We start from the raw sequence: 15727 nt of genomic DNA on the forward strand, positions 1-15727 counted from the left end.
CCAGGGCCAGCCCACACAGCCCGAGCCCCTCGGGGAGCAGAAGCCGGGCTGGGGAGGCCCTGCCTGGCCAATAAACCACTGTTCCTGCAGCTGAGAGCCCGTGCCCTCACACAGCGTCAGCTCTGGGCAGCAAAGAGGGAGTGGCTCAGACAGGGTCAGAGAAGTCTCACCGCAGACTCTGGCTTCCAGCATCATCTGTTCCTGGAGGCCAGGCCCTGCGCAGACCTGGACAACCCCAACCCTGACCACAGGGACCCAGCAGGGCCCATGGGCCCAGGCCAGCGTGGAGGGGACTCATGCAGATGCAGAGACCACGATCTTCTTGTGGGCCTGGCACGCCTTCCCCCGGGGCTCCTCCTCAGGCCGTTCCTGCTGCCCGGAGTCCTCTACTCCAGTGACCTGCATCAGGCGCCTCCTAGTGGTTCCCACAGGGCACTGACCAGGCTGCGGCAGGCGCACACTTGCACCCCGGGCCTTCTCCCATGCTCTCTAGCCCCAGCCCCACAAAGCAGGCTGGATGTGGTCCTCATGCCCTGGGGCTTGGATGGGGGCCCTGTGCAGATGGCAGTGACAGCATCCTGGGACCAGGGCTGGGGCAGGAAAGGCTGGAGGGTCCCAGTCTCCGTGCAGGGGGAGGGGTGGTGGGCTGGGCACACAGCCCAGGAAGGGACCCCCAGGCAGAGGCCTCTGCTGCAGCACAGGCGGGGGCCCTGCTGGGGCCCTGGTTATGGCAGAACCTGCAGCTGTCACACAAGCCACACACGGGCCACACTGAGGCATCTTTATTTCTCTGGGTCACACAGAGCTTGGGCCTCGGAGCCTCTTCTGCGTGGGGGCTGCAGCTGCCAAGGGAGCAGCTGAGACCAGAACAAGCACTCGGGTGGCCCTCAGTGCAGGCTGGGATGTACCCCATGGAGTGAGAAGGTGTGAGAACCCCCGGCCTCACTCTCTGCCGGGCCCTGAAGCAGACAGCAGCAGGCTGGGCCGGCCTGCCTCTTATGAGACCAACCTAGCGTTTGGCAGCAAGTCTCAGACGAAGGAGGACAGGCAGCCGGGTTCCACCCGGCCTCTCCTCAGCAGGGGAGCCCTGTGGGCAGCTGGGAAGGCAGGGGCCAAAGGTCAAGAAGATGAACTCTGCCCAGACTTCTGCTGCCTGTGGCTATGGTGGGACAGGGCTGCCTTCCTGGTCATACTGGGCAGCAGGTGGCTGCCAGGGACCTCCCAGTCCCAGGGCTGCCTTCCCTGCCTGGCAGCCCCTCTGCTGCAGCTTCCGGATGAGTTCCAGCAGGTTCATCTGCAGCATCAGCTCCTGGGATACAGAGGGGCACCGTGAAGGCCAGAGTGACCCCCGGGCCCCTTTCACCCCGGCCCAAGGGTGCCAGGCAGTGAGTCCACAGGGCGGCCATCCTGTGAAGCCTGGTCATGGCCTGCCAGGATAGGGCAGAATCTGAGCCTCTGCCCCCAGCAGGGCCACTCGGAATGGCATGTGGGAGGGGAGCAGAAGAGGGCCCTGTGGGGCACAGCAGGCCTGGGGAGGGTGGGCAGTGCCCCGTGGCTGGCTGGCTCACCCTCCTGTAGGGAATTGGCCTGGCCTCCGTGCTGGGAATGGCAGAGAAATCCTTTCCAGAGTCTCAATCCTTCCACTTCACCCCCTATACCCTGAACCTGGCTCCCCAGGGACCAGTGGTGAAACCCCAGATGGAATGGGGTCTGCGGGGCCCATGGGCACTCGGGCTAGGGCAGAGCAGGCCCAGGCACTGACCTGTGGGTTGGTGGTCACGTAGAAGCCAGCCACCCCCGCCTTCTCCAGTGTGCTCTGCTGGTCAGCCACTTTCCGGTCCAGCTCCAGGACGATCTTCCGGTCCATCGCCCGCTGCTCCTCACGGATCCGGTGTTCCACTGCCTGCCGTGGGGGGTGGGGCGGGAGGGGGAGGGCAGCTCAAACACATGCTCCTGCTGCTGTCACCAGCAGCACCAGCTCTGACACCACCGATGCATCCTTGCCACACCCAGGCCTCTCCTCGGCCATGTGAACTCCTGAAGGGGGCCCTAAGGGGCTTCCACGAATGCCCTAACTTGGGACTGCCTTGGGACCACACACACATCTCCGCAGGCACACCCTACCCCATGGCTTGTTGGTTACATGCCAGTCTCTGGTTGTCCCTGTGCTCCCTGGGAGAAGGATGGGCCCCTTCCTGGCTGGCCCCATCACCCCACCGTGGCCCTTGTACCCCCTCGAGGCCACCTGCTCTGTGGAGGCCCCAACCTACGAGGAGCTGCTATCCAGGGGAGCACCGGTGGGCCCTCACCCTCCACCCAGCCCCAGCACACCTGGCACCCGCAAGAAGGAGCCACCTGGTTGGACTCCCTAGGCCTCCAGTGGCCCACTCAGGCCCAGGGTAGCCACCCACACCTGAGGCCCCTACACCCCTTCAGCTCAGCCCAGTCAGCAGAGCCAGGTGGTACCCACAGGAGACCTGGGCCGGCCACCCTGCCTGTGCCCCCCATACCTGTAGTTCTTGCTGCTGAGCCGCCTGAAGCACAGGGAGGTTGTGGGGCCGGCAGGCCTGCTGGGCTTCCTGGTGCTTCTGCCGCAGCGCCTGCCTGAGCACTGGGAGGGGTGAGAGCCCGTCAGCAGGCGGTGGGACTAGGCAGCAGCCCTCATCCGTGGGCACCTGTCTTGCCAGCCCAGCAGAGCAGCCAGGCCAAAGGGGTATCTGCACTGGGGACGCCGGCCTCCTTCATCCTCCCACCCCACTGTCACCCAGGGCCGGGCCCTCCAATGGCAAGTCTCCAGGGGACTTCAGAAGGTGCGGGGGACTGAAAGAGGGTGGGGTGGGGAAGACTGGTGGGGTGGGGCCAAAGCTGCAGCCCCAGACCCAGGGCAGCTGGAGGAGGCGGGTGGGAGGGAGGCTGCAGTCTGAGGGCTTCAGGGCCCCCATGGCCACAGGCCACTGGACATCTACTCAAGTGTCGGAGACCACCTCAGACAAAGGCATGGGAAAGGAGCAGGAGGAGCGGGGTCGCTGAGCCTGAGTGTGGGGCCTCTGCCTACCGGGGTGTGATCGGCCCCTCCCCCCTTCAGGGTGGACAGCCCCCTCCCCCATCTGCAGCTCCCAGCCCCCGCACGGCACCAGACAGAGAAGGGTGAGCTGACCTGGGAGGCCCAAATTTGGGATGAACCTGGGGTGCCATAAGCCTGTGCGGCTCTCGGCCAGGGAGTCTATGTGGCTTTGAGGGGCTCACCCTCAGCCACCAATCAAAGCTCCACAGTCCCTGCTGAACTGTGCACAAACACAGATGTGTGCAAACTGTCTAGTCTGAAGAGAATGTACAGAGGAAGCAATCATGGGACATAAACCATCATGGCAAAATGGAATACGCAGCACCCTGCAGCTGGCGCCACTGCAGTAAGTGCCAAATGGCTACAGCTCCCCAGGAAGGAGGGGTCCTTGGCCACAAGAAAACGTGAAACCCAACACTGTTCCTGGGAAGAGCCCTGATGTTGCAGCTCTTCTCTGGTGGCAAGTTTCCAGGGAACTTCAGGGTCCCTGAGGCTCCCCTGCAGGTAGCCTGGCTTCCGCTGTGCCTGCAGCCTTCCCCAGTCTCCTATTTCTTGGCATTCTGTACACACCTCAGTGATGGCATTTATCACATGAAATATGTTTCAAACCAAGAACTCCCTTGAGATATCTCCATAACACAGGGAAGCAGGGAAATGTCACCTCCTTCACTCTACTGATCAAACATTGCTACAAGTGCCAGGCCCACTACCAGATTCCACTAGGTAGGCAACCAAAAGGCAAGAAGACAGCCATGTCGCCTGCCTGTGTAGAAGGGGCCTGGCCTTAGACATGCCCAGGGAACATAAAGGAGGCAGGAGCAGCCAGTCACCCCTGCCAAATCAGAAAGGAGAAGCAGAAAGTCAACGCAGGCATGCCTGCTGCTGGTGGAACCAGGGCCTGGACCAAACCTGAAGCACAAACAGCACTGGGCCCAGGCAGTTACTGAAACTCCCCATCCTGCTAGAAGGAACCACAGCTCTATGGAAAAATGGCGGATTCCGGGACTGAGACGGGGAGAAAACAAGAAAAGATGAGCATGAACAGGTACCTGAACCAGAAAGCAAGGAAGTATTCACAGAATGATGGGGAAGCATCTAAAGGAGCCTGGAGCGCCCCCACTGGCCACACATGGCACAGTCTGAGCATTAAGGAATAATGAGCCATGCACTTGGGATTAAACTGTATGTATCTTACAGCTCAATAAAAAATTTTAAAAAGACAATCGCCCAAACATTTAGAGGAAGAAGTAATGCCAATTATACACAAACTCTTCTGGAAAACTGAAGAGGAGAGAACACTTCCAAACTCATCCTATAAGGCTGGCAAAAACTCTGATACCCAAACCAGATGATATTACATGAAAACTATAGACCACATTTTGTCATGAACATAGACAAAAAAATTTTTAACAAGATTTTAGCAAGTCAAATCCAGCGTACATAAAGAGGATACTACAGCACGACCAAGTAGGATGGAATTCAAGTAATTGTAATTCACTGTAGTCATAGAAAATGATTCACCATGCGATCATCTCAAGAGCTGCCAAAAAGGGGTCTACCAAAATCCGACATCCATTCTTGATAGAAACATGAATCCTGGAGCAGATGGACAGCGCCTGCCTTCTGGGGAAGGGCGCCTGGCACCGCTAGGAGGAATTTTTGCCACATTAAACCTGCTTCTAATCAGGCTTCTACCAGCAGTCCAGTGTACAGGAAACCCAGAGAGTGGAGAAGCAGGTTAAATGCACGAGGAAGCAACCTGATAGAACTCCAGAGCAGGGCATTTGCCCTGGACTCTACACAAAGTCAATGCCACAGTAAATGCTGGGGACTGTTCCAGAAGCAAAGAGACCAAAGTAGCCAATTGTAGCACATGAACTTGGACTGGATCCTTACTTATAAATCAACAATTTGCCACAAGTTAGGTACCATGATGTGGCCGTGCACTGAAAGTCAGGAGACACCCGGAACAGTTAATTTCTCAGGGGGCTACCCCCGGCAGCTGTGTCGGAGACCGCTCTTGTTCTAGAGAACTTGCTCCCAATCCGAGGCTAAGGTTGACCCCGCCCCCCGGTTGTCTGGAGGCATTCTTGGTTTTCCAGACTAGGGAGGGTACCCCTGCCATCCTGCAATGCGCAAGACAGCATCTCACCATAAAGACTTACCCAGCCACAAATGTCAACATTGCTGGGTTGAAAATCCTGCTCTCCAGGAATGCTGAAGACTCTAGATGAACCGCTATGCTGTCACATGCATGCATTTTGGGATATCAAGCACTAGAGCAGAACGTTCACTACTGAACTTTCAGCGCGAGCACAAGCACAAGCAGTAGACTCTCTTTTCAGCTTTTCTAAATGTTTCAACTTTTAAAAGAAGTTTGGGGTCGGGCGCGGTGGCTCAAGCCTGTAATCCCAGCACTTTGGGAGGCCGAGACGGGCGGATCACGAGGTCAGGAGATCGAGACCATCCTGGCTAACACGGTGAAACCCCGTCTCTACTAAAAAACACAAAAAAACTAGCCGGGCGAGGTGGCGGGCGCCTGTAGTCCCAAGCTACTCGGGAGGCTGAGGCAGGAGAATGGCGTGAACCCGGGAGGCGGAGCTTGCAGTGAGCTGAGATCCGGCCACTGCACTCCAGCCTGCTCGACAGAGCAAGACTCCGTCTCAAAAAAAAAAAAAAAAAAAAAAAAAAAAGTTTGGGAAAAATAAAATAGCGAAGATTGAAATCTGATGGTGCAGGGGGACCTGGCCTATATAATTTGCAGGAAAGGACTCCCAAGCCCACCAAGCATGCGGCTCAAGTGGGAAGCTCTTCGGGTTTGGGAGGGCGCCACAGGAGACAGTGCTTAGGAATTTGATGTGCAACTGGAATGAGAGGCCCTGCGAGGCCTGAGAGAGAACTGACCCTGAAGGGCGCTGCACAGCTCTCAACAGACCTCCAATTACGAAGGGCAACCAGTCAGAGCCACCACCAGAGTCTGCCTGCAGGCCAACCAGGCACCGAGGCCTAGGGCCATCCGGCCTGGAAGGGGGTGGGGCACAGGGAAGCCCGAGCGGGGAGTTTCTGCTAAGAAGTGGGGGCTGCAGCAACTGAAAATAAAACTAGTTGGACGCATTGGTCACCAAAAAGGCGCTGTCTCAGTCTCCGCGCCCATGGATTTTGTCAATCTCAGGGACCTTTTCCGAACACTCCCAGGGAAGGAGCCGATCTGCACAGATACCAAGAGCTGCCCGGAGGCGCGGACCCGGAGGAGGAGGCACCTCGTCCCGCTGCCCCCGCGCACCTCGGTGCTCGTTCTGTAGGCGCAGGCGCTGGTTGTACAGGCTCTTTTCAGTGAGGTGCTGGATCTCCAGTAGCCCCTGCACGATTTCGAACACGGTGCCGTCGAGAAGCGCCAGGGCCAGGTCGCTGAGCGTGGTGTAGGACAGGCGCTGCTGGAAGGAGCTGCGGGGTAGGGGGGCGTGGTGAGCCCCGGAGGGACCCGACACCGCCTCCGCAGGCCGCCGCCCGCCCGCCCGCGTACCTGGGCAACTCCTTCACCAGGCTCTGCAGCGCGGACAGCAACTGGTAGTGTCGCTCCTGCTGCCGGGCACCGTCCGCCACCTCCTCCAAGGCGCCCGCATAACGCTCCATGGCGCGAACGCCCGCTAGCCACCGGCAACAGCGACAGCGCCCCCAGCTTCACGTCATCCCAAGCGCGGCGCGCCCGCCCCTTTTACGACAGTCCCGAACACAACGCGCCCCGCCCCTCCACGACAGTCCGGAGCGCGGTGCCCTCGACCTCCTGCCCTGCCCCGCGTCCCAGCCCGTCTGTCATTCGGAAGGCGAGGGGCCCCGCCCCTCTGCGGAGGCTCCTAGGAGGGTTTCGCTCAGCCCAGCCTCGCACCTGCCTGCTGCCGCGCGACCCTAGAGGCGAGACTCCGCCGCCTGGATATCGCAGGACCATGGAGAATCCCACCCCTCGCTGAGTCATTGCGGGCTGCGGTCCCGGCTCCTCGCCGGCGCGCCTGCGAGGTGGACTATCCCGGTCACCGGCCTTCCCCCAGAGGGAGGGGGCTCGGGCCAGAGCCCACAGGACCTGGGTCTAAGGCACCATCCGCGGCCGAACAGTGGCGCTGGGGTCTGTCTGCGTCCTCCTCGCCCCCGGGGTGAGACAGACAGGATCACCCTAGAGCCTCTGGGCCAGGACGGTTGGAGCCGGAGTCCCCACCTGGGCCTGCCCTGGTCACCCCAGGCTGCCCGGCCCCCAGCCCGAACCGTGAGCCGAGACTGCGCTCTCCCTGTTCCCAGGCCAGCTGCTGGGCCGGGGGCTGGGGGGCTTCTGGTGGCTGCGGCTGAACCGGCTAGGAACAGGCTTTAATAAGAGGGGTTGGGGTGGAGGAAAGGCTTCTGCAAAGGCCCTGCCAGAATCAGGTCAGGTGGAGGGGCGAGAGGACCGGTGTGGCCAGGCTGCAGAAGCCAGCGCAGGAGACAAGGGCGGGGGCTGCTCATTACAGAGGCTGCTAGGGGCTTGTCCAAAGAGTGGCAGGCGGCACGGAAAGGCTTGGGGACACAGACACGCTCAGCCTTGCGTTTCACCAGGCACTCTTTAGCTGCGTGCGGGGTGGTTGGACTGTGTGGGATGACCCTACTTTGACCAGGTTAGGAATTATGACTGGTTTCTAGAGAGAACATTGGTTAGTGATTGGCTATGGGGGAGAGGGGGCGTTGAGCCAACTGGAGTGCCCCTGAAGCGCCAGCAAAGTCTCTGGTTTTCTCCAGGATCTATTTCCTCAGTCCCTGGCAGGATTGGCTCCGCTGCATGCCATGTGTGTGTGATCCCTTCCAGCCAGAAACCAGGAGTTAATAAAGTGAATAATGACAACAAGCACTTAGGCCACTGCCGTGGAGGGCGGACCACAACCCAGAGCTGCTCATGCGCCGGGCACCCTGGCCTCCAGGTCCCTCAGAATGGCAGGAGCTGGAGGTGGGACTGGAGATTGTGGGAGCTGAGCCTGCAGTGAGTGGCCAGGAGCCAGCTGGGGCTGGGCCTGGTCAGTCACTGTTAACCTCCCCAGGAGGTCGTGAGTGGGATAAGCACCTGGGTGAAGACGCCTGCCTGTTTCACCAGTGTCCCTGCCCTCAGTCCCCCAGTCCATGAAGGGCATCTGTGTGAAGACTGGGGGATATAGGGCAGCCCCATGTGATAATGATACATGCTGTGGCCAGCTGAGCAACGCTGTTGCCAGCTCCGGGGTCTGCCAGGTGGGGTGGGGGCTGTGAGCCACAGCAGGAGCAAGCCAGGCCTGGGTTTGGACACCTGCTGCTCTGCCTCGTCCGGGTGCTGATGCAGGAACGCCCCTTCTCCCACCCTTGGTGCAACGTCTGACGTGAACCAGCTTCCCCAGCCCGGCAACACTGCTCCCCTAATGTGGATGTCAACCTAAAGAAAGAAACTGAACCACAGTTCATATAGAGTTTGTCTGGGCCAAGGCTGAGAGAGCTGCCCAGGACACACCAAGTTGCCCTGGGAGTGCTTCCTTCAGCCTTATCACAAGCAAGTTTTTAAAGACTGAAGGGGACAGGGAGTGGGCTGATATGAAGTCAGCAGGAATTCTGACTGCTTTCCAGAGAGAACCTTAGTGACTGGCTATACAGTGTTGGACTACAGGGTAAGTTATGGTGTCCAGCGCATGGCTTTTTGTGTCTACTTGGCGTCAGTTTGGAACCCACAAAGGATGTGGCTTCAAGAGGTCTTTAGCTCAAGTGGGAGTGGGATTGACTGCTGTTTCATTCCAGTGCCTCTGTGGGCCAGATAATTAAAGGGGGCTCCCATTCCTCATATAAAAAGTTCCTTTTCTTTTTCATGGACATGAGCAGTGGGTCACTCAGGCATGGGGACTCCTGGGCCACCTCTGGGTCTTCAGGGAGGCCCTGGTCTGGAAGGAGGGGTCTCATCCTCCAGAGCCCCAGGGATGGGTGATGCGTGTGTAGGAATGGGGGAGCTGATGCACAGACGTGCGTGTCCCCTGTGTGTGTGGACACGGTGGGCGCCATGGCTCTTCACGTCGGGTGGTATCCACCGAAGGTCTTTGCGGCCACTGTCCACCTCCACTTGGCCTCCCAAGTCCTCCAGGCTGGCTGGTGACACCGTGGGTTAGTGTGGGGTGACTGGTGTGTGTTGGGGAGCTGCAGGTCCCCTGTCTCTGACACAGGTGTGTCTGGGCAAACACCGGGGTTTGAAGGGATGGGCACCTGTGTGTATGTGTGTGTGCACGTGTGGCAAAAGGCTTTGCTGCGTGGCTTGTGTGGGTCTCTCTTTGAGTGTCACATGTACCTCTCTGTGTCTCTGTGAGTTTCCATGTGTCAGGTTGTGTGTCCGTTGTGTGGGCGGAGAGACAGCTCTGCGTGGGGCCCTGAGCCATTGCAGGATCCCCACAGGCCACGCAGAGGTGCGCACAGCAGCTGACCTAAACCTGCTCCTCCCAGAACATCAGGCTGCACCCAGGCCACCGCTCACTCCCTCTGTCTCCCGAGACTGCTCCTCACTGCCTGCCTCGCTGGCCCTGGTGAGGGGGAGGCTCCCTGCCCCCGGCCCCCACAACAGAGCCGCAGATGAGGATGCCGCCCGGCGCAGTCTCCAGGGGCTGCTCCGCAGTGGGTGTCCCGCAGCGCGTGCTCTCTGACCCCTTTTGTTTAGGTGCTGTCCTTTTTAGTGTGTGGCACCAGGACGGCAGGGAGCTGCCACCTCGGGCTTCTCTTATTTTCACTCTGTGAGTAATAAGCTCCGAATGAGAGGGGCTCATTGTGTCTTTACTGTCCAATCAGTCAGGCCTTGGCCTTGGCATGTCTTGCATGTGCTTGACCAATGTACTGCCCATGGGGTCTGGTGGAGGCACAGCACCCTTTTGGAAGACAGGGTCTGTGCAGACCAGTTACGGGTGACATTTCCCGGGCACAGCTCTTGCCTAAGTGGTGTGGGATGGGAGGAGGGCAGGGCCTCCCACTGTCCCACCAGCAAAATGGGCAGTGTGGCCAGCTCCTCAGGACCCGAGAGCATTTGCTCTAGGTAGATAAAATGTTGGGGTGTTGGGTGGCAAGGGTAGGATTGAAACCAGCCACCCAGTTGGTGCTTTGTTACCATCAGAAGTGTTTGCTGAGTCAAAGCAAATGGCCACTCAAAACCGAGTGGGCTGAGTGTGGTGACTCACACCTGTAATCCCAGCACTTTGGGAGGCCAAGGCGGGCAGATGGCTTGAGGCCAGGAGTTCAAGACTAGCCTGGGCAACAGGGCGAGAGCCTGTCTCTACAAAAAATTTTAAAAATTAGCTGGCGTAGTGGCATGTGCCTGAAGTCCCAGCTACTTGGAAGGCTGAGGTGGGATCACTTGAGCCCAGGAGGTCCAGGCTGCAGTGAGCCGAGATTGCATCACTGTACTCCAGCCTGGGCGATAGAGCAAGAACCAAATAATAAATAAATAAGTAAATCCATCCATCCACCCCAGAGTGAGTCAGCCGGGGCTGAGAAGGCATGCCTGCTGCTGTGTTGCTCCTCCCTGAACAACAGGATTCCCTGGTTCCAGCCAGGAGACGATGGTCAACAGCCACTGCTATAGTGGTGCCTAGTTAAAACTCTTTAGTTCCTGCTTCTGTAAAAAAAAAAAAAAAAAAGTGCCTAATTGCATTTGGGCACAAACCTTGCAGTGAAGAGAGAAAAAGAGATGAAAGCGACCTGTGAGGGAGGCTCGGGTTGGCGTGTGGCATGTGCTCTGTGTGAGTGTGGTGGGTGTCGGTTTGCGCTGTAGATGCTCAGGAAGTGAGGGCTGTGGAGTGCTGACCGTGTACATGATGCCTCCGCTGGCTGGCCGAGGAGAGTTTCATGAAACAATGTTGGTGGACTCAGCCCTGAATCCCTCAAGCAGTCAGAGAGCAACCTCTGTCTTTTTTTTTTTTTTTTTTTTTTTGAGACGGAGGCTCGCTGTGTTGCCCAGGCTGGGATGCAATGGCGTGATCTCAGCTCACTGCAACCTCTGCCTCCCGGGTTCAAGCAATTCTCCTGCCTTGGCCTCCTGAGTAGCTGAGATTATAGGTGCACACCACCACGCCCGGCTAATTTTTTTGTATTTTTAGTAGAGATGGGGTTTCACCATGTTGGTCAGGCTGGTCTTGAACTCCTGACCTTGTGATCTCAGCGTCGCATAGTGCTGGGATTACAGGCTTAAGCCACCATGCCTGGCCTTCTCTGTCTATTACAAAGTAAAGAACTTTAGGCCCGGAGCCGTGTCTCACGCCTGTAATCCCAGCATTTTGGGAGGCCGAGGCGGGCAGATTATGAGGTCAGGAGAGCAAGACCATCCTGGCTAACATGAAACCCCATCTCTACTAAAAATACAAAAAATTAGACAGCATGGTGGCGGCTGCCTGTAGTCCCAGCTACTCGGGAGGCTGAGGCAGGGGAATGGCATGAACCTAGGAGACAGAGCTTGCAGTGAGTCGAGATCATGCCACTGTACTCCAGCCTGGGGGACACAGCGAGACTCCGTCTCAAAAAAAAAAAAAAAAAAAAAGAACTTCAGGTTCCTCATGCCAAATCGGCAACTCCTATAAAAGTAGGTGTGTTTGTTTTGCAGAAAAGAGGTCACATGCCTTGGACAGATCCATGCTGTTGGATCTTTCATCTCCTCTCCCGGAGATTGATCCTGTCATAGTGCTCTTTGGAAAAACGACAGGTGAGACCCTGCAGGCCAACCAGCTAGGTCGGAAGCAGAGCCCTGGTGGCAGCATGGGCCTGGTTGGTGATGAGGGGCCGAGGGGTCTTTGCTGTGCCAGAGACCACCAATGAGTCACACTGATGGCTAGTTAGAGATAATGCAGAGAAGACACAGAAAGCTCAGGAAAGCTGTCCACAGTTGCTGCTCATCCTCTGCGCCACTGGGAAAGTGAGATTGCTTCCTTCTGCCTGGTGGATGTGAACATGGATAGAATTCTCCTTAGACCCCACTGGCAATCAGTAATACATGCACATTCTGAGGTCTGCAGTTAGAGCCAATGAGAGGAGGAATGTTGCCGACGGGCTTGGGCAAAAGCCCAGTGAGACTCCAGGGGGCTGGTCCTCTGGCTGGCACATGCAGGATGAGAAGGAGTGAATGTCACTCAGGTGCCCGATGGCCACCCCCATGTCCCAAGCTGGCCAGGCCATGACCACTGTGCCAGTGATGTGAGCACGAGGAAAAACTTGCAAAGACCCACCGGGACTTGTGCAAAGGGTCTTCACCTCCACAAGGGAACCCTGACCTGCCCAGATTTGTTTCCTCATCTGCTTAGTGCCATGGACAACACGAGGGGCAGCTGTATCTTCCCAGGCCACTATAACCCCAGCCTTGGTTTAGAATGGAAAACATGCCTGCCCAGATGATGAAATGTCACTGTGTGTGTGTGTCTATGGGCTACCGTAACAAAGGACCACAGACGGAGGCCAACAACAGAAATGTGTTTTCTTACAGTTCTGATGGCCAGAGGGCTGAGATCAAGTTGTTGGTAGGGTGGTTCTGTAAACCAAAAATAAAATTCTAAGACCCCTTCTCTTGGCCAAGGACATTCCAGAGTTAGCCTGCAAAGCTAGTTTAGGCAGTGATGAGAAGCAGAGGTTGGACATGTCTTGTTTTACCCTCCTCCCTTTTGGAATTCAGGAAAAGCTGACCAGCATTAACATCAATATAGACCTTAAGTCTGATCAGAAACATTTACAGTCTACTCTCTCTGAAGCCTGCTACCTGGAGGCTTCATCTGCATAAAACTTTGCTCTCCATAATCCTTTATCGTTGTAACCCAGACATTCCTTTCTATTGATTCCAGGTCTTTAGATAATAACTTAACTCTTTCAACTAATTGCCAATCAGAAAACCTTTAAATCTACGTATGACCCCAAAGCCCCTTGCTTTGAGTTGCTCCGCCCTTCCAGACCCAGCCGATTGTAAATCTTGTCTGTACTGATTGATGTCTCATGTCTCCCTAAAAAGTATAAAAGCAAGCTGTACCCGACCACCTTGGGCATGTGTCATCCGGACCTCCTGAGGCTGTGTCACAGGTGTATCCTTAACCTTGGCAAAATGGACTTTCTAACTGGATTGAGACCTGTCTCAGATACTTTTGGGCTCACAGTTCCTTCTGAGGGCTGTAAGGGAAGGATCTGTTCTAGGACTCTCCTTGGTTTGTCGATGGCTGACGTCTCCCTGTGTCTTCACAATGTCTTCCCTCTGTGTGTCTTGTTAAGAGATAAATTTCAGCCAAATTACATTTAAAAGAGTTTGAGCAAGGAACAATTCACGAGTTGGCAGCCTCCCAAGCCAGAGTAGGCTCAGAGACTCCAGCGCAGGCACGTAGTGAAAGATTTATGGACTGAAAAAGGAGAGTGACCTACAGAAAACAGAAGTGAGGGACAGAAACAGCCGGATTGGTTATGGCTCGGCATTTGCCTTATTTCAACACAGTTTGGACAGTTAGACACATTTAATTGGCCAAAACTCAGTGATTGGCACAAAAGTAGGCTAGAATCTGCTTACAGTTCCATTTAGGTTATAGTTTACAAAGTGCAGAGAAACCTTTAGGCTGAACTTAAAATATGTAAGGAGGTAGTTTTAGACTAAATTTGATTTAACAGTCTGTTTCCAAGTTTATTCTGATAAAGACACCAGTTATAGAGTGGGATTAGGGTTCGCCCCAATGACCATGAGGTCATTTAACTTAATTACTTCTGTAAAGAGCCTATCTCCAAATACAGCCACCTCCTGAGATAACTGGAGGTCGGGACTTCAACATATGAATTGGAAGGGGAGACAAAATTGAACCCATCACAGTCACGAGGGTGAAATTGATGAGTTTGTTCCATCAGCACCTCCAGGCTTTGGGGAACACGCAATCTTCTCTTGGTCCCATAGTCAGCCTTTGGGAAACGCTTCAGTTCCTGGTAACAAGCTCCTGGAGTGGAAGACTAGACCCAGGCCAAGGGAAATGCCCTTCTGTGTAAGGCAGAGAAAAGGACCACAACGGAAGATCCAGACTAGGCTGGAGGACCCTGTGGGCCTGGCTGTGACACCAGGGTGTTCCCAAAGGGATCGGTGATCTGCCCACAAGGGAGGTTCTCTCCCTCCCAGGCCACAGAAGGAGCACACATTTAAAGATCCCCATCTCAGCCAGGCGCGGCAGCTCATACCTGTAATCCCAGCACTTTGGGAGGCCAAGATGGGTGGATCCCCGAGGTCAGGAGTTTGAGACCAACCTGGCCAACATGGTAAAACCTTGTCTCTACTAAAAGTACAAAAATTAGCCTGGTGTGGTGGCGGGTGCCTGTAATCCCAGCTACTCGGGAGGCTGAGGCAGGAGAATTGCTTGAACCCAGGAGGCAGAGGTTGCAGTGAGCTGAGATCATGCCATTGCACTCCAGCCTGGATGATCAGAATTAAACTCCGTCAAAAAAAAAAAATAAATAAAAATAAAGATCCCTATCTCCCTTGGTGTTTTCTGGGCACGATCAGAGGCCTGGAGTCCTAGACCCCTCCTGAGGCCTGTGCTGCTCTGACTGGTGTCTGTCCATCCAACACTTCACACCTCCCTCCCCAGGCCTGAGAACCAGGGGAGCAGATGTGGAAATGCCAGTCTGAGGGCAGGAGAAAATGAGATGAGATGTCCAGCTCCAGTAGTGAGGAAGGGAAAAAGGAAGTGAATTCTCCTTCTCTAGCCTTTGTTCCACTCAGACCCTCAGTAGATTAGGTGATGCCTGTCACACTGGGGAGGGCCGTCTGCTTTACCCACTGGCTCACATGCTAAGTGCACCTGGAAATGCCCTCACGGACACACGTGGAACAGTGTGCAGTCCAGGCACGCCTTGGCCCAGCCAGGATGGTCAACATAAAATCAACCATCGCAGGACCATGGGGGCTGATGAACGATCTCTGAGCTCACTGGAGAGAAACCTCCAGTGAACAAAGAGGAGGCACCGATACTCCGATTCTGATTTGCTTGCTCAAGTATTGGCGGCAGCTCACACCTCACCCGGAGACCTTGCTCAGCTCATTACATAAGATCTTTTAAAAGGCAGCCATTTTTGCGTGGCAATTCAGCCAACAAGCCTAGAAACCATCCAACAGGCCGTGTGTGTGGCCTTTGTGCTCGGCCCAGGCCTGCCGTGCACTGGCTATGCAGCAAGCCTGGTGTGGGAGGGGGTTTCTCCCGTCAGCCCCACCAAGTAAAGCCTTTGTTATTGCCTGTGGTCAGGACTAACAAATCACACACAGGAGCCAGGCTCAATTATGACACTCTGTGACATGCTGCATCACAAATAGTCAAAACTAGGGTCAAAACTAGGGACACAGACCTGAGACACATTATACTGCTATATAGCATACCTGTTGTGAAAGCAGATAAAATGTAAAAGCTGCTGGGACCCCCCAGACACTTTGAACCTTCAGAGAGATGTGACTGATCTGAGCCACGTAAGCGGGTAGCTGCAACTTCAGCTTCTCGGATCATACATTCTCTCTTCCTCACTGTTCATGTTCTGTAAATGACCAGGAGAAACCAGAGACCAGGCCTCCCCTTCTAGTCACTGATATTCGTCATAGATTAACTGTGTCCTTTATTGTCCTGTACCTAACTCAGATGAGACGGTACAAAAGACCCCATTTCA

The 15727-nt window shown here is 55.7% G+C and overlaps 1 protein-coding gene across 2 annotated transcripts; it reads right to left on the bottom strand.

Annotated features, from left to right (window-relative positions):
• Positions 1-762: 762 nt before the first annotated feature.
• LOC105514341 (protein DGCR6) lies at positions 763-6843 on the bottom strand. Of its 2 annotated transcripts, XM_011945641.1 has the most exons (5): positions 6588-6843; positions 6348-6508; positions 2511-2611; positions 1763-1903; positions 763-1309 (listed from the first exon to the last, which is right to left on the bottom strand). In XM_011945641.1, the coding sequence occupies exons 1-5, from the start codon at positions 6695-6697 to the stop codon at positions 1160-1162; spliced, it is 663 nt and encodes a 220-aa protein (XP_011801031.1). In that variant the 5' UTR covers positions 6698-6843; the 3' UTR covers positions 763-1159. The 2 variants fall into 2 exon arrangements, with proteins under 2 accessions (XP_011801031.1, XP_011801032.1); XM_011945642.1 differs by lacking the exon at positions 2511-2611 and having other exon boundaries at positions 6348-6495; positions 6588-6717.
• Positions 6844-15727: the final 8884 nt, after the last annotated feature.

The sequence above is a fragment of the Colobus angolensis genome, unplaced genomic scaffold, assembly GCF_000951035.1.
Source record: "Colobus angolensis palliatus isolate OR3802 unplaced genomic scaffold, Cang.pa_1.0 Scaffold242, whole genome shotgun sequence".
Taxonomy (NCBI): domain Eukaryota; kingdom Metazoa; phylum Chordata; class Mammalia; order Primates; family Cercopithecidae; genus Colobus; species Colobus angolensis.